Source organism: Indicator indicator, chromosome 15, assembly GCF_027791375.1.
Source record: "Indicator indicator isolate 239-I01 chromosome 15, UM_Iind_1.1, whole genome shotgun sequence".
Lineage (NCBI taxonomy): Eukaryota > Metazoa > Chordata > Aves > Piciformes > Indicatoridae > Indicator > Indicator indicator.
The window spans coordinates 8,773,463-8,791,482 of record NC_072024.1 but is presented as its reverse complement, the minus strand read 5'-3'; the positions used below and the strand labels follow the sequence as shown (position 1 = coordinate 8,791,482).

General features: G+C 48.0%; 1 protein-coding gene across 3 annotated transcripts in view; it reads right to left on the bottom strand.

The window, feature by feature from the left end:
• CADPS (calcium dependent secretion activator) overlaps nt 1–17,676 on the bottom strand; it is a 218,687-nt gene extending 201,011 nt beyond the window's left edge. For all 3 annotated transcript variants that reach the window (XM_054387509.1, XM_054387508.1, XM_054387510.1), the window contains exon 1: nt 17,272–17,676. In XM_054387509.1, the coding sequence (XP_054243484.1) occupies nt 17,272–17,676 (405 nt within the window). The remainder of the gene's footprint in view (nt 1–17,271) is intronic.
• Between the last annotated feature and the right edge of the window lie 344 nt (nt 17,677–18,020).

Genomic DNA, 18,020 nt, shown 5'->3' with positions numbered 1-18,020 from the left:
GCTCTGGAAAATCCCATCCAGGTTTTGAAGCCACAGCAGCTGAGGACAGACAGTGTCACAGAGCTGCTGCCACATGGATGTCAGAGGCATTTAAAAGCACTTTTCATTTCTTCTCTTTCCAAAGTGCCATTGTCAATCCCAGTAAGACTAGGATAAGAAGGGCTTGTTGTCACTGGAACATTCCACCGGCAGCTGCCTTAGCACTCCTATAGCACTAACGAAGTAAACCAGATTCCAATGAAAACTGTGATTTTTGGCCACTGACAGCTCACCTCACCTCAACATCCCAGCTCATATGCAAAAACAGCACCTATTTTCACAACACAATTAACTGCAGCAGCAGGTAAGAGCCAACACACAGCTCCTGCCAACGCATATGTGCTGGATTTATCTTGGGACCTACTTCTCTGCTGATAGAGCTCAATATTGCTCCACTAGCATTAATGAGCAATGAGATGGGCAAAGCATATCAGAGGAGTAAAAACTGACAGCAGCAAACCAAAACACATGCAGTAGTTAATAGATCATATTTAGGTACCAAATTGGCTCTGAAGGAGAGGGAAAAGTAAGCCAGCAGGATATGGAATCAAATTTGGCAGCTGCAATTCAGGTGCCAGAAAGGCAGTGGGGCAGGACTGCATCTGGACAGCACCAAGGACAAGATGCAGCTCTGAGGCACTCAGGTCCATCCCCTGCCACTTTACTACTACATTGAGCAAGCAGCTCTCCCCAACTCTTTTCTCGTGCAGATGACGTTAAAAGGGAAAGAAATAGTTACTATGCCACAACTCTGAAATACTTTCCTTGTCTAGGCAAGAAACTGCTTCCAACACAAAAAGTCTCATTTCAGTGTGCATGTGCATGAATGCACAAGGTAACAACTAAAAATAGACCTACTCTATTTCCATGCATCAAGTCAGCAGGTACAGAAACAGTGTAAACAGTGATTCAGCAGCAGCCCTCGTGATGCAGGAGGCTGTTCCCTTGCCTCTTCCTCCCAGTTTCCAGCCCTTCCCACCTCAGCTCAGTCCCCAGCTCCCAGCAGCTGCCAAGAACAATGCCCAGATTTGCCTTGCAAAAACTTCATAGGGCTGGGGGAGACCTGCCAGCCATAGGGCCTCACCAGCTGCTCAGCACCCTCAGGAAGTGGGTGATATGGAATGCCTGCAAATAACCTTCAGGCAAGTTCCAGCTCCCAAGAACACGGTCATTCATAGAGCTTCTCTGTCTAGAGCAGTTGTCTAATGCAAGGTCTATGTGCAACCATAATTCATTGTTTTGCTATGAAAATAGCTGCACAATCCCCATTTTTGTTATTTTTTTTCCATTGAGCTTATGAGCCTTGTATATACAAACTTGAGTCATCCAAGCTCAGTACAAAGAGGCAGGATGTACAACCATAGCGTATGATCTGGTGCAAAGCAGTGCTGTGACTCCATAAACACCCCTGATGAATTGCACAAGATGACACCAAGGACGTTTTTCAAGTCCTGTGAGATTTGCTACATAAACAGCTACGACCTTGTACACAGGGTTTCAACAGGGCCAAGTTGGTTTTTGCTGGTTCTCACCCATAATTTTTCATTAATGTGTGCTGAGAAGCCAGACGGAGAAGCAGATACATGAAAAGGAGAGACTGGAGAATAGAAACAAGATCTTTCATTTACATTACTTCTTGTAAAACTGTAGCTTAGCTCTTCAAGCAGAGAGAATGAAAATATTTCAGAGCCTTCCCATTTACCCTTTCAAAGTCAGCAAAGGGAAGAAAAGCCTCCCAAGCACCTACCTGCTCTATACCAAGTATCCATGTGACCGATTCCTCTCTTCAGCCCACAAAGTCTTGGGGCTAATCAGTTCCTTTCTGCTTTAGCAAACCGTTTTCTCAGCTCCATGCACCCCATCTCCCAAAGGCACCAGCACCATGGCGAAAACTCCTTGTCCTGTTATTTAGTGAAAGAACCATAGCACTGTTGAGGTTGGAAAAGACCTTTGAGATCATAAAGTCCAACTGCTTGCCTAGATGCTGATGCTCAGCAACTTCTGGCTCCCTCACAGCATCACTGCCCCATCCAAGTCATGGAGCTGTCGCTGGCCTCGGGGGGGCTGCTCCTGTGACCTGTTGTCCTGTAACAAGTTCCCCCTCCTTTTCATGTCAACCCCAGCACTTGGGACCAGGGTCCTATGGGCCACCTGGGGAGGTATGGCCACAGCACCCATGTTCCACTTGCCTTTGCTGGATTTTTTTTTCTTCTTTAAAAATGTGCCTGCTTTTCAAGATCCTTCCCATGAAATAAGATGATTTAAGAAAAAGCACCAAGAGGTAACGTTGAAAAGCCCTGCTGGCTTGGATGCCAAACCAGGATGCACTGCAGTGATGTCAGCCTTGAAAACCTCCTAGGCTTTGTTGTTGTTCTGGTCAAAATGCACAAAATTAATGGCATCACCAGACAGATGGGAACACAAAACATGAGACATCCTCTGCACCATCCCCATGGCTTCGCACTGTGTACTCCGGGCACTCACCCAGCCCAGTGACTGAGGCTTTCCAGGGAGAGGGGAGATTGTGCCCCCTCACATGTCTCCCAGATATAAGGTAGGGATGCTAACCCCAAAAGCACAGCCTGTACCCCTGTGTCAGACACACTGCAGCCCAACTCACTCACCACTTACCACCTCATGCAAAAATGAATAACAATCAAGCTGTTAAAACTGGAGGAGCTCTCCAATTTTACAATTTACAACTTTCAGAGTAATTTTTGTATCATTAGAGGGATGACACAAGCAAGCCTTTGAGCAAGCACCACATGTAGCCAGCAAGCCTTTTAACACATGACAAAAAATGTCACTGAAGGGTTCCTCTTCACATAATTTTGATTTAACCCCACCTCATTCCTAGTCATCATAACTGACCAAGAACAATTAAATGGCAGGAGGATTTCAACTCAAGTCTTAGAATGGATTAAAGTCCTTTCTACTCTCACCTTGACACACGCTGAAGACTAGATGATTTACATTTTGATGTCTAATTGAAATGAGGGTTGCTGCCTAACAGGCCTTAATCTTCTCAAAAAGGTGATTTTGCCTCTCTCCCCAAAGCAAACATTTATCACAAGTTTCACCTTAAAAAAGGAAAGCAAGTGACCAGAGAGGTAAAAAAAAAAAAAAAAAAAATTCTGTCTAGGTAAAAGAACATAAATTCAGAAAGCACATCTGTTCTCCTGAGCCATAGCAAGGAAAGATTATCATCATTAGCATGAGGGTTATACAGCAAATGAAACAATTGGTTCAAGGAAAGAAAAAGAAAAGAAAAAAAAAATCACTTACAGTGTCATCTTTCATCATTAAATTTTAATGGAAAAAACACTGTGATTTGCTTAGTCTGAATATATATGCAATGCAAAGAGACCATCTGACATCATCGAGGCGTAACACCAGAAGATAAATGGAGATGATTTACCACACTACTGGAGCAGCTGTAGCTCCCTCCCAGACCTGCAGCAATCAAACACAAGGGCACAGAAATAGCAAGCCATCTGCCTCTTGCTGACCACTAAATTTATGCATTTGGCTGATAAGAAAGAAGCAGGGGCCCTGCTCTTCTCCTGCTATTATGGCCTTAAATGGGGGACAGCTGAACTGTTACACTTATTTAAATCCTTACCTCTTGTTAGTCCCATTTTGGTTGTCCTTGTGAGCCTTAGCAATCCCCATAGGACAAACATCTGGAGGCCATGGTTTGCAGCTAGAGTGCCCTAAGCAAGGGCAGTGGGAGCACATGCATGCACATCCTGAGAGCACCTGGCTGGAGCACAGCCTCGCTTCACACACTCCCAGCAATGCAAAAACCAGGCTCAGTGCTCCAGGCTACCTTACTTTCATAAAGCAGTTGAGTTGGAGAGCATTAAAAGCAATGAGAGAAGTGGAACAGTATGTCTGATGATTTTTCCTGCCCTGCTTCTATGTTACAGTGAAATTTTCCCTGCTGCACTGTCCTGAAGGATGGTGGCACCCATGACAAGCTCAGAAGACAACAGAGGTGCAAGCTGTAGGCAAGCCATGCACTTCCCTGTTGATAGAATCACTGGGCAGCCTGCTGCCCACCCTCCCAAATGCAGAGAGAAAGAAAGGGTGCACAGCTATTGTGCATAGAGTTGTTAAGATCTATATGAAGTCCCACGTGTGTAAATTAAATGCCAGCTCCTTTTATCATCAAGTGCATACAATTTGTAAGCATGAATTATGCAAGACTATTAATTGTCTTATTATAAGAGGGAGCAGCTGTAAAGGCTGCTGAGAGGATAGAAGGTGCAGCCTGTGGTTGCTCAGTGTCTGTGTGTGTCTGAGCTAGAGCACAGCCACTGTCACCAGGCCCAGTTCTGGTGCTCCCAGGGATGTGCACATCCTGTGCTAAGCAATTAACTCAGCATCTCATAAGCTCTGTCTCCCAGCATTCCACAGGGGAAAAAGAAATCCTTATCACCTTTTTGTGGATGGCAGCTTAAGAAAGATCTGGTGAATTGCAAGAGGTTGTAAAGGAGCAAGCAGGGAGCTGAGCCTGCAACCTAGCCCAAAGTCAAGTTCCCAGTAGTATCCGAACTGACAAGCTCTGCCTCTTCTTTCACCCAGGAGCATAAGGAACTCGAAGCAGCAAACCCCTCCAAGATCAGGGAGTTCTGTTTCAGTTGAGTAACTTTGACTAAGAGACTCTAGCACTTGGCTAGAGCCTGCTGGTGAGGATGCCAGCCTAGGGCAGCTCTGCACAGCCCACGTCACAGGTACCAGCAGGTCACAGGCTAATGCTAGCCATAGGCAGGGTCACTGGCTGGCAGCACTGGGGACTCCAGGCTTCCAGCCTGCAAGCTGCAGAGTGCCACAGGCTGCTTAGCTTGGTCACCAGGTCCTTGCTGAGCTGATGCCACGCTTAGCAGATGTGCTAAGGTTGTTGCAGGCAAGCTCTGGCCGTAAATTACCTATAGGGTGCAAAAAGCTTTTGATACAATTTTACATAAAATATTCATTTCTCGGGTCAATACAAATGCTGTTAGGATCGAGTGGCGAGGCCGTGCACAGCGAGGAAGCGTTTTGGATCACGGCAGGTGCTGAAAGGGGAGGCACAGATGGATATTGAGACCAGCTTCCTTTATTGTATATATCATGGACTTGTAAGAACAAACATCAAGCAGCATGATTACATTTATTGATGATTCAGAGTTGTGTGGGCTCCTCAACACACAAAAGAAGGGCAATAAAGTCCTGGACAACTGTGAGCAAGCAAGCACCTCGGGGGATAATTAATTCAAACTATGGAAATGCCACACAACAAGGCTACAACATAAAGCAAATAACACTGAAAAGGACTTTGCCCTCACAGACTATATGAAACAAACCCAGGCAACTGCTTGCTCCCAGTTATCTATGCAGGGTGCCAAATGCTGTACGAGCACAAACATTGTCGTGGCCATCAGAGACAGCAGACAGATGAAAACAGGTACAGGATACACAAAGGCATCACAAATCCAATACCAGTTGTAAGTGTCCCCAGCTCAACACACTGTGGCTTTAGAGAGGGACCGTGTCATGTGGGGACTACTAGTGCTGCAGCAGCTCCTGGGCCACCCTGACAAAAAGGAATCCACACAAGACACCTCAGGCAACAGTGCCTGCCTCCCACCTTGCTTACCAACTCCTAGTCCCTATTACCAGCTCCTTTCCATACTCCTGACCATTGCTCCCCATTCCCAGATCGTGTAATTGCCTGGGCAGCCTTCCCACGCTAACCAGCCCAGCACCAGCTTAGGAGACACCAAGGCATCTTGTCTGAGCCATCCCTACTCAGCACAGGGATTAGTGGCATCACAGTGGGCACAGAGCCCTGTCCAGGAGATGGGCCCTGAGAGCAGGTCAGTGCAAGACTGGGGAACAGAAAGCATCTGGAGCAGAAAGACCAGAAAGGACATGGGATTAGAAGTAAGAAGTGGCAGAACTGCTCAAGGCCCTGAAGGCAAGGAGAGTAAATTTGACGAGTTTGAGGAAGGGAGCCAAAAGGGAAATAAATAGAACTAATGAGAACACAAGGCATGAGCATTCAAAAACCTTTAACACACTGCTAAACAGCAATAAAAAGGCAATTAGAGTTTTGAGATGCATGGAGGGTAATTGCATGCACTATAAATAGGTGGTGGGAAGACTGCCCTGCTCAGCAGGATCTGATTCACTTTTGGGGTGACTTCTGTGCAGAGAAGAATATTCTGATGTGAGACAAACTGAGAGAGGAGAGCTTACAGAGAGATGAGGTTACAGGAAGAATTTCTCTCACACACATCCTTCTGTATGAAATATGCACCAAGCAGGAACTTTGCAACGGAGGCTTCAGAGGTCTGAGCCTCTGAAGGTCCAAATAAAAGTTCAGCAGCAGAGGCACTAAATAGCCTTAGAAAGAAACATCCATTTTACACCAACCAGCAACACATATGGCACCGGAATCCAGGCAGTTCAGTGGCTGCCACTACTGACTGAGAAACCCCCTAACACCACGTTACTCTCTGGCACCCATGGAGATCCTGCCCTGCTCAGCTTATAACCCTTGCATAACCACACACACACATTTGTAACAGCATTTAACAGCAAGCAAAAAGAGAGGTTTGAAAGTGGAATTCAAATGTCAAAACTACCTCTCCCCCATCCTCCAATGTGCTCTTCAGACTGCCACCAGCATGGTCCTTCTGTCCCCTACCTGTGCCTCAGGCATGCTTGCTCTGTTCAAAGCGAGGAACGCAACTGCTCTGCAGACATGTAAACCCCTCCCACGGTGGTGTAATCCTTGGGGGATGCCCATGTCTTGGTTTTACAGGCTCATGGAAGCCAGTGCATGCAGCTAGCTTATCATTTAAAGAACAAGCTCTCTGATGCCATTCCCTGCCCAACCTTCCCTCCCTATGCCAGCCAGGCTGAAGCAAATGCACTCAATGCTGTAAGATGTTCTCCCTGACAAACACACAGCTCAGGCTATGGAGGAATAGGCCACAAGAAGTCCTGGAGAAGAAGGAGCCCTCAGAACAGATAAACCACACGGGATCCTAGCTGAAGATATGGACAGGGTCTTTGCAGCACCATGACCGACATCTTTAAGGATAGAAGGTACCACTCAAGTCCAGGGAACCCAACAATGAGCTGAAATTGTACCAATCAGATCCCTGGCCAACATAAATCACCACTGTGTGACCAACCTGAGTTTTTTGAGGACCTAAGTTCTCTCTTGAGGCATCTAGAGGTTAGAACAGTACTATTCCCCATCATTTCTGCAAGGCCTCAGGCCATGCCTGCTGCAAAGCAAATGAGAGATGGAAAAGGAAAAAGCAGCTGCATCTTGGAGCTGTGAGCAGCACCCTGCCCTGGCTCCTACACAGATACCTTTTTGAAGAGGGAAAATTTACAGACAGAAGCACTAAAGGCTTGAGAGAGGGAAGGAGCAAGCCATCACTTCCCGTTCCAAGTTCCCTCAGCCAGGCCTGGTGCCTCTTCTAGCTCCCTGCTCCTTCCCACCACAGAACATCAGCATCGATTCACGCTAGGGAGCTGCTCTGCCCTCTCAAATGACTGAGCACACACAAAGTCTCTGCAGTCCTAACTCCAGCTAGCTCTTGGCTATGCACCAAGAAACAACCCCGTGCAGCTCAGACAGCTGCACATCCCCAGATAACAGCAGCAGATGGCTTCTGCCTAGAGGTCTCACTGGCAGAGGGTGGTCTGCGGTGCTGGCGGTGGGAGGCCCAGCACTGGTTTTTGCAGTGTGCGCTGCTGGCGGGTCACGTAGCCTCTCCTGTGGCTGAAGTGCTGGCTGTGTCCTTCCTTCATCCTTGCATTGTCACCGAGCAGGTAGCAAAGCAGCTGGCTCCTGCTGCGTCACCCCATTAGCTTCCTTCCGAGGCAGTGATGAGTCTGTCGTCTCTGGTTGCAAGAAGGGTGGGAGCCGTCTGCTAGGAGGGAGGGGGAATCTAGGGGCGTAGGCAACAAAAGCAAACTCGGCATGTGCAATATGCAAAGCATTCCTGCTCTCTTGATGAATCAGGAAGGGATATTTGGCATCTTAGAGGAAAATTTGTCTTTTGCTTGATGTTCTGCTTGTGTGATGCCTGCATCACCTCCCAACTGTCCAAATCCTCTGCTGCTGAGGTGTGAGAGCAGCTGACCCTCCCCACAGCACACAAAAGTGAAACCCCTTTCTTGCAAAAGCTAACCACTGTCAGCATCAACAGAAGTCTTAACAGAACTTCTGAACAGCTTCACTTAACTATTCCTAAATCATTCAATAGTCACTGAGCCTAATATATAATGCCTGAAGCCCTTCTCCTTCCTGGTCCCCACCCATCAGACACGGAAATCTGAGGGCAGCAGGGAATAGCACACCGGCTGGCTGCTTATGAAGGATATTCTCCCTTCCACAGCCAACTGCACCAGCTATGTGCCAAGGCTGGCCAAAGCAAGCCCAGAAACCTCTTCCCTGCAGTATTTGGCCAACTGGCTGGACAAGGCTCCCCTGAATCTCTCCTTGGGATAAGAGTTTGTTTCCAAGCAAAGCACCCATTGGAAATGAGATGGGTTGTAGAAGGGACAATGAGGTCACAATACAGAAAAATACATTCTTCACAAAGGATGGAAAAACATAAGGTTTTGACCCCAAATCCACCACCTTCTTGAACTAACAATCATATCCCATTCCAGTGAGCACCATGCTGTATTTAGGAGCATCAGTTTATGTTCCCAAGGACAGCCAAACATCAAACCCAAGTCCATTTATCTCACCAGGGTGCCACTAACCAGGAAGCTTGTCCCCTCCTGTTCCCAGGCTAAGTCTGTACATTGTCTGTGACTCCCTGGGCTCCCAAACAACTCCCGTGCACACACACCTGCATCCCTCCCAAAACAGGCAAATCACTGCCCCTCTCCAAATGGCTCTAAGGAAAGCAAGGGACTGTGAAACAGAGGTGGGGAAGTCTGTGTGTTGGGCTGCAAGACCATCTTAAGGACCCCAAAATGCAGCTGTGGCCACATGTTGTGTTTCAAATGGAAAAATCCTGCACTCCCACACACATTCTCCTGAATCTCAGGGCAACACCAACTTAGCAGCAACTGGACTGGTAACATGATAAATTCCCCAGGGAAGGGAGAATTGCTTCCTACAGGAGTTGGCGTGCCCTGCATGCCTCATCGATTGTAAACACACATTGCCACTAACAGACATCAGTGGTTACTGCAAACTTACAGGATCTGCAAACTCCCAGTGCCATCCTCTCCAGCTCAGCAGGTGCTTGGGATCAAATTCAGATGCTAGAGCAGACACTGCTGATGGTCCTTCGCAAGGCAACATGTGAGACTGCTTCAATAAGACATTTCTTCACAGAAAAGCCTCAGTAGTTCCTCATGGTGTGAGCCTGGAAACCAGCCTTTCCTCCTCTGCACCAGACAAGCAATTGGGACCCAAATGATCCTCTTCAGGCCCCACTCTGAGGGACTGAGCTGAGCCTGTGTGCACCACAGCACAGCAGCCACTTTGGATGCAAGGCTTCTTTCTCCTGCAGAAATAAGTCAGGCAATGACAACTTCCAGAACAAGTGTTTCTTTTCCACTGCCAAAAGGTTCTTCCACCTCCCCAAGATCTTTCTTCTGGTTGAAGACAAACAGCAGGTGATGGGTCACTCTGCTCTATGCTTCTACAGAACCAGATCAAATTCACACCTGGTGCGCATCCTAAATCATCAAGTGTGGATATAAATCCCACCTGAGAAGGGAGCAGGAGGTGAAAACAGTCTATACACAAAGCTTGATCTCATCATATTCTGAAGACAGAATTTAGCACATTGAGATCACAAAAGGCCACTGCTGGACCCCTACCAGACAAGCCTTTCTTGCCAGGTTATTTACACCAATGTATTCTTGCTTCAGCCTTAAGCCCTACCAAAGTCAGTGTGGTTCCTTCAAGCTCTGCACACTAAATCCCCAGTCTCAGAAGATGAACACTGCAGCACTGTCATTCTGAAAAATCTCACCCTTTGGGCTAGGATAAAACATGGGCACATCTAGATTTCATTAATTTTCTTCATCAAACACTATTATTTGAGTAGGGGCAGATGTTCAGCACTTAAGTGATCATGACCATACAACTTTCCTGAAGTACATGGGTCAAGTCATTGAGTTGTGTGTCAGGGCAGTTTTCCAACCCCTCCAGGCTGGAGCTGGCCTGTACTAATGTTTCTTCACAAGGGTCACTATATACCTCATGCTACTACAAGTCCAAGCAACCAACCTTATTGTGACATAGAAAGACAGGTTTTGAACAATGACAAACATGGCATTTAAATTCTAGAAAATGTTTGACTTTGAGTCTGAAACATGGACAAACAATACCAAATATTATCGCTACAAGCACCTTTTCAAACAACAATTTCACACATTCACATCAAACATTCAGGCACTGCACTTGCATACAGTTTAAGAATGATACCCACCCAATCCACAAGATATCCACCACCAATATCCTGTGCCTACAAATAACTCCTCCCAAAGCAAGCACCAGGTTAGGATGCTCCAGGTATTTTTTTCAGTACCTACAAGGTAACAATACAGGGAAAATCCCCAGGAACCTGTCATCTCTTGCATTTCCCTCTTCCACCCTCAAGAAGGCACAGCTAGATGCTGCTTCTGGACCTCAAACCATGTCCTACAGGAAGGATGGCCCAATTCTGACCCACTGGGAGCTGGTGATGCCACCTGCTGTGCAGAGGTGCCAAGACAAGGAGATAAACTCTGATTGTTCTCCTGCACCTGCATCATGCTCTCCGGGAGCTGGGAAGAAAGGTGTCACCTCCTGTTGTACCTCACCCTGATCCTTTTCCAGGAAGGGAAGACCTTTGAGGGGCCACCCATGAAATCTCACCTCTGAGGAACCACCCATCATCCTGGGTGACAAACAAAGAGGACCAATTCACCACCAGGGAAGGTCCCTGATCTGCTGTTTTAAGGGAACCCCACTATTTTAGTTTTCTAAGACACACTAACATATAAGCAGTTGCTAGAGATCACTGTGTGGGTGAAACTTTGGCGCTGCCCCTAGCTGAATTCACATCGATACCAACTAAGCAACAGCTTTATTGATTATACTGTATTGATTGGTCTTAACATACTAATCAGGTTTACATAATTAAATAGAAATAAGATGTTTACCTTGTACCCCCCTGGACTAAAGCATTGACAGTAGCTGTAATGGGTTTGTGTACATACACTGCTAGTAGCAGTGTTAGGATGGCTGGGTTCCTGCTGCTAACCCACAGTAAAAACAAATTATATACTTCTCCAGCTAACAAAAAATTAAGTAGAGAAATGACTTGCTGACCGCTTCCCACTTAGGTGAACACAGAACAAGTGACTCATATTCATCAGAAGGAATTAAAAGTTGTTCAAAAGGCAAAGTGCTTCAGGGACAGCGTCTAGACTATGCAAAGCAAGGCCATAAATAATAACTTATGGAAACAACAACGTTTAGCTGGGGCTGGAGCTGCACAATCTGATGAGTCTTCTCTACTCTCAGTACACATCTCTGGCCCAAGAAATTGCCACCCACAAAAACTGAATCAAGGGCTGCAAAGTTTTACAACAGCCAAAGCACAAGCTCACAGTCTGTTTAATTACCTGCTTCCCAACCCAATAAATTACAAGTATATAAACAGCCAAAGTATGAAAATATTTAACATCTGCTAGAATTAAATCAAGATAAGGCACTAGAAAAAGAAATTATAAGCATTTTAACTGAAAATAACCATTTACTGCAGATTCCAGACAATGTGAGCCACATTCTGCACTCCATGCTGCTAGGGAATACCACATCTCAGTTTTGTCAGACCTCCTTCCTCATGACAGTGCTCTTCCAAGCCAGAGTAAAATGCTGGTGGGCTCATCTTCACTTCAGGGTTAGCACAGAGCTAGCCTGGGGGCAGCCCTAGCTGAGAGCCCAGCCACACACAGAGCTCTCATTTGGTGGTGGCACACACCTATGCCCACAGCGAGCCAGCTAAGCAGCAAAGGCATCCCCTAACTACTCTTTCCAGGTATAGCACTGGGCATAGCACTAATAATTGTCTTGCAAACTTTGCTGCAATTACAGAGCTGTGAATGGGGTCCAGCTCATGCTTGAGATCTGCCTGGACCTCCTTCTTAAACAGCACTAAAGAGCAATCAAGGAACAGACAGAAAACAAGCAGAGCAACATCTTTACCTGTCCTCTCCTGCAGAGAAGAGGAAACCACACCTTCAAGGGTTCCTTGGGGACCAGAATCTGATCATAAAACCTGCAGTTCCTCCAGAAGAAAGATGCTAAAACAAGTCCTAACACTACCTCAGTCACAGTCCATCCCAGAATAACATGACAGTGATTTTAAGAAAGAACTTGTGTAACTATGGCGTGAGACTAACAACCCAAACCTATGACAAGGAAGAAGTACGTGGTTATTTGGAAGGCTGCACTACCTTTACTATCTTCCTAACTGCCACAGCATCTGGCTACATGTCAAAATGGTTGAAATCTGATATTTTAAGATGCATCGTAACTGATTTATCAGTTTCTGATCCCTCAGACCTGTTCTGCATTAAGCACCAGGCTTCAATCAATCACTATTCAGCAAAGCACAAGCTTAAGCACTGAGAATTTTGCTAATGCACTCAACGTCATCCCACAGGCTTACACAAGGACCCAAATCACAAGCCACTTCTCCCAGGAGTAGCTCCAGTAATCTGCAACTAAGCTGGAACTTTTTTCATCCCACATTTATCCCACTGGGAACTGATTTATTCTCCCACATGCTGCCTGCCTGCTCCCTCATTCTGCAGGGAGCAAAACAGGTAACGGCAATCACGACTGCAGTGATGCCTGACCTAAGGTGCTCTCCATGTTTTATCTCCTACCAAGTTACTGCTACCTCTTTCACAATGAGTGTTTTCAAAGGGCTAGTGAAATTCTGGAGGAGATCTCTAAGTTTACTCTATTTTAAATGAGCAAAATTGATTCCTGGGTTGTGTTATGCTTTTTGGTTGCTGTGCTTTGGAGGTATTCAGCAAGAGGTAAACCCCACATCAATGGGTGCTTGTTCTGCATCACTACAGATACACACATTGCCTGACTTGCCCAGCTTTCCTCTCAAACGCTTTAGACAGTTGGGATCAAGCAGGAAGAGGCACAGAGCCCGGCCAGTCATCTCAACTCTACTTCCAACAAGTCAGCATGAGTGAGAGAAAACACTAAATACATCCTGGGCAGGCAATTACCAAGCTAAGTGCCATCTGCAGTACTAAAACATGTTGTTCTGAGGGCAACAGAGCTGGCAAAGCCACCTTCCTCCTTAGCTGCATCGCAAGGCTGGAGCCTTCAGTGCCCGCCAAGATGTAAGCTCTGATGGGAGCTTTTCCTCCTGGGCCACATGTTCAGTAGATCTCTTGCTCAGATTCTCAAGTGTCCAGTAAGAGCTGCCTGCACACTGCCACCTTTCTCCCACCTTGGGTAGGAGATAAAAATGGATCTCTCTATTTGCACCAAGCTTTTTAGGGCTGAGTATCTTGCAGACCACTGTCTGCTTGTCAAATGTATCTGGAATTCAGTACTGGCTTCAAATCTAAGGAGGAAGGCAGCACAGGCAGGTATCTAGTAAGTCCTTTTTTTGTATTTCCCTTAGGAAACAGCACTAGTGAGATGTAAACAAAAGACTTACAGGCAGGCATCACAGATGTGTAGTTACTCAACTGAAGCCTTACCACATAAATACCAAGATAAACCTGAAGCAGAAGTGTAGCCTTGAATGCACTGATCTAAAAACCAATTTTTGCTCTGCTGCTGAAATTTCTGGGGTGTCAGAATCAGAAAAATACCAGCTCAGAGTGGCATTGGCTTGAATTCATCTTGAAACCTGAAACAGAGTCTGCTAGGGGTGTAAACAAACAACGCTGTCATGCCCACGTGTGGTGTATACCCAGCTACAATGTCCATTCACACATTTCTTCTGCTCTCTTTGCTCTCCTATATGCTATATTTTATCAAACAGCATGTAATTATCGTTCTTTTGCAACCACTACCTTAAGTACGTGCTTCCTTTTATTCCAAGGTGGTTCATGAGTGCTGTAAAACACCAGGCTGCACGTTCCAGCTCCCGAGCACTACACACAGGCATGCTGCTACATACCCGGTACCCGCGGTGCCTGTGCTTTACACCACTGTAATGTGCAGCCCCCCTGGGGCTCAGGGTAGTGGCCAGCTTTGATACTGCAGCACTGCAGGATCAAGGAGGAAGGATTACACACCTCAGGGGAGGCACCACGGTGATCATCAGTCCAGGCAAGAACTTCAGTGCTGTGACTGCAACAAAATCAATTGCTTGCTTCTCAGAGAAAACTACAAAACAGACGAAGCTACAGAAGCATCTCAAACTCCAGGAACTTGGTGAGGGCTGCAAGCAATGCAGCCCATCTCAGGCCCTAGGGAAGTGGGCTGGCTCTTATCAGGTAACCCAGAGAGACTGAATTGTACCAGGCAGCTGCTGTGCAGGGTGACAGCTGCACCTGCAAAGCCATGGTCACTCTACTCAGGCTGTGCTCAGAGGTGGCAGCATCTCCCATGCTACAGAGAGCTGTGCCAGGTGAAGCCAGACCTCTCTCTCCCAATACCAGGCAGGACCTGCTGAGCAGGGCTGAGGACAGTCCTCACCACTGCACGGCTCTGCCAAAACACCTCTGCAGTGCATTTATCCCTCTTACGCTGATAAGGAAACTGAGGCAACAGATCTCATCAGAGCAGGACCGATACCTGATTTCCTCCCACCTTTCTTCTGAGAAGCACAATGCATTTGCTTCACCCTTGAGTCTTGGAGCACCTGGTATTTCCATCATTACCAAAGGCCCACCAATACTCAAAAGTCTCCACAGAGACCATTCAGTGTGGCAGACCACCATGTCAGAAGTTGAAGCCCAAGAGGAAATGATTCTCACACCTTCATTCTTTGGTTTCCCTCCTGACGTCAGAGGAAGCAAGAGTGAGCTTTCCCAGAGAGAAGTGTGAGAAAAGCAGAGAAGCACATGGAGCCCAGGAACAAACTCCACTCCTTCAATTGACTTTAATAGAAATATGGGCTAAGGAAAAAGAGCAAGGATTTACTCCCAGGAACTCGCATGAAAACTGAACAAGGATATACAGAAGGCCAAACCCCAGAATTAATTCACCTTTAAAGGGTGAATTTAATTTGTTGTCAAGTTAAATTTAGTTTTCCCAGTTCCACCTCACTGCTAAGTTTGAGGGGAGATGGTAAGTGTCAGAAACACACCTATTTTAGCTATTTGTATAAATAAGTCAGATGCATTTCCTTATGTTCATTTCACAGAGCATAGATTACATCCTACCAAGATTATATGTAACTTCCCCATTCCCCTGAGTATTGATGCCTGTTTATCATTTTCTTCATTACTTTGTTTCACCTGCACTTCATTCCCTCCTTTTCTCTTTCCCTCTCTTCTTTCTGTCTCTTCGTAGCACAGTATTTTGATTTCAAGGACTATGAATCCAGCCTTCTTCCCAGCCATTCTTTTGCAGACTGCTGAGATGCTGCTTGGTCCTTTGGAAAAACTCCTTTTTCAATCTCAGTTCACTTTTATGTAAGAAACAGTTGCAGAGCTTGTTTAATTTCTACAAAACTAGCAATTACTTAAATTCCATCATATTTTTCTACTACAAAGAAGATGCACAGGAAAAAAAGAAAAGCCAGGATGATTCTGAAAATCTATAATCTATTGGAAAGGGTTGTAGGCAAAAAAAATATATACAGATAAAAAAAAAATCATTTTCAAACCTAGCTGTATTTTCAGCTATGCACTTTGCTCAGCAAACAAAAGCAGATCGTTCAACCTTCCAGCAACACCAGATTGTCCTATATTGCCTTTAAACTACACACAGTACGGATACACTTTCCTACCTCCGTATGTTGCAATGACTAATAATAGTCCTGGGGTGTAGCAGAACTGAATGTCATTTGCATCAATACAGCCAGGAGTCTGCCTGATCTGGAAAGGTCATTTGTGAACACAGAACAGCATCAAGCCTAAAACTGCAGTCTAACAAACTTAACTGAAAACAAACAAACAAAAAAGTATCAGCCAGCTGTTCCAGAGAGCTACATCCCATCACAGACCTAACTCTGGCTGCCAGAGGGGAAAAAGTTGGCTGCATTTGACTGAAAGGCACCCAATTTCACATGCTAGAGAAACTTAATTTCTGCCATGGCCTGTGAGCTTATGCCTCAGCAGAGATGAGCTCCAAGAAGGCTCCTTAGGATGGAGAGCCTACGTGAATGGCTCCTGTCCTGCTCTGCCTGGAGCAGCACACAGCCCTGCCGCGGTGACACCCTGAGGGAGGAAGAGTCAGGATTGTAGCAGTGACTTAACCACAAAGCTCTGATGCCACATTTTACCAGGAAACCAGCACCAGGGAGCTCACCATAACATAAACACTTGCAAGAAGTTGAAATGAGACTCGGTAACTCCCCAAGTCAGTGCTGACACTCTCAGTTAAGCAAAGTTTGCAGCGAGCATGGAGTTGCAGAGTCCCTTTGCAGAGGCAAGGACACCCACTTGGTGTTTCCCAACAACACAAACCACTTCTCTCCTTTCGACAACCTTTAAATGGCCAATGACCCAAACTTCCCGAATCCTGATGTTGCGTAACTAGGAGCAATGCCATATGTCAGTGCTCCGGCTCCATGAAGGAGACCACAGCAGGGAGCAGCACAGACGGATGGCAAGGGGCTTCCCTGCACCCCAGGACAGGGCTGCTGCCAACAAACTGCACCTGTGCGGGCCCAAGGTGCCCTGTGCCAGGATTGCCCTTGGGATGCCCGGGTGGCTGCAGGCCTGGAGAGTGCCTCCATGGGGCTACTGCAGAGCTGGACAGAGGGAGCGGGGTAGGCAGGGATGCGAGCAGCAAGGTATTTGAGGGACCGTGCAGAGGGGTACTAGGGCAGTTAGGAGAGTGGGCTGGGGTTAGGCAGGGAGGGATGTTGCTGCTAGGAGGTAGGGAGACAGGGTCAGCCTGCGAGCGGCCGGGGATAGGTTATGAGTTGCAGGCAGGGGTGGGTGATGAGTTGCAGGCAGAGGAGCTGTCGGGACAGGGCGCGGGCAGTGGAGGCCGGGCCTGGCCGTGCAGGCAGGGCAGGGCAGGGCAGGGCAGGGCAGCCAGCACGGCGGTACCTTCTGCTGCCGGCGGGCCATATCGGTGGGCTGCTTGGCATTGAAGGGGTAGGCGATGCAGCGCATGACGAAGACGTAGAGCTGCAGTTTCCTCTTCCTCTCCTCCTCCTCCCGCTGCAGCCGCTCCAGCTCGTCCTTCTCCTTCTCGCTGGCCACCGAGGGGCTGGGACTGGCGGGCCGCGCTGCGCTGCTGCCGCGCCCGCCCGGCTGCAGCCCCGCGCTGCCGCCGCCGCCGCCGCCGCCGCCACTGCCACCGCCGCCACCACCACCGCCGCCACCGCCTCCCGGGCCCTCGCCGGGGCGACTGGGCGAGAGCCGTGCCGCGGCGGGCGCCAGCGACTCCTTCCCGCTCTCCTCCTCCACCAACTCCTCCGACTCCTCCTCGCTGGACGACGGGTCCAGCATCGCGGCGGTCGCGGTTAGGCTCGGCCGGGGCCGGGCCGGCTCTGGGGCTGCGCGGGTTCCGCTCGGCTCGGCGCTGCTCTGCCCCGCTCCGGCTCCGCTCGCCGCCGCGCCCGCGCGCGCCCCCGCTCTGCCCCGCCCCACCCCGCCCTCGCCCCGCCCCGAGCGCGCGGGCGCTGGCCACGGTGCTGCACGGCGGAGGGGGCAGAGGCGGAGAGCTAGCGCGAGCGAGCTGCCCTTCCGCGCATGTCCGCTGGGGGCCGGCGGGGCGCGGCCGCTGCTGGGGGCGCTGGCATGGCCGTAGCCTGAGGAGGGCCAGTGGCAGCAGAGGGCTTTGCACAGTCGTC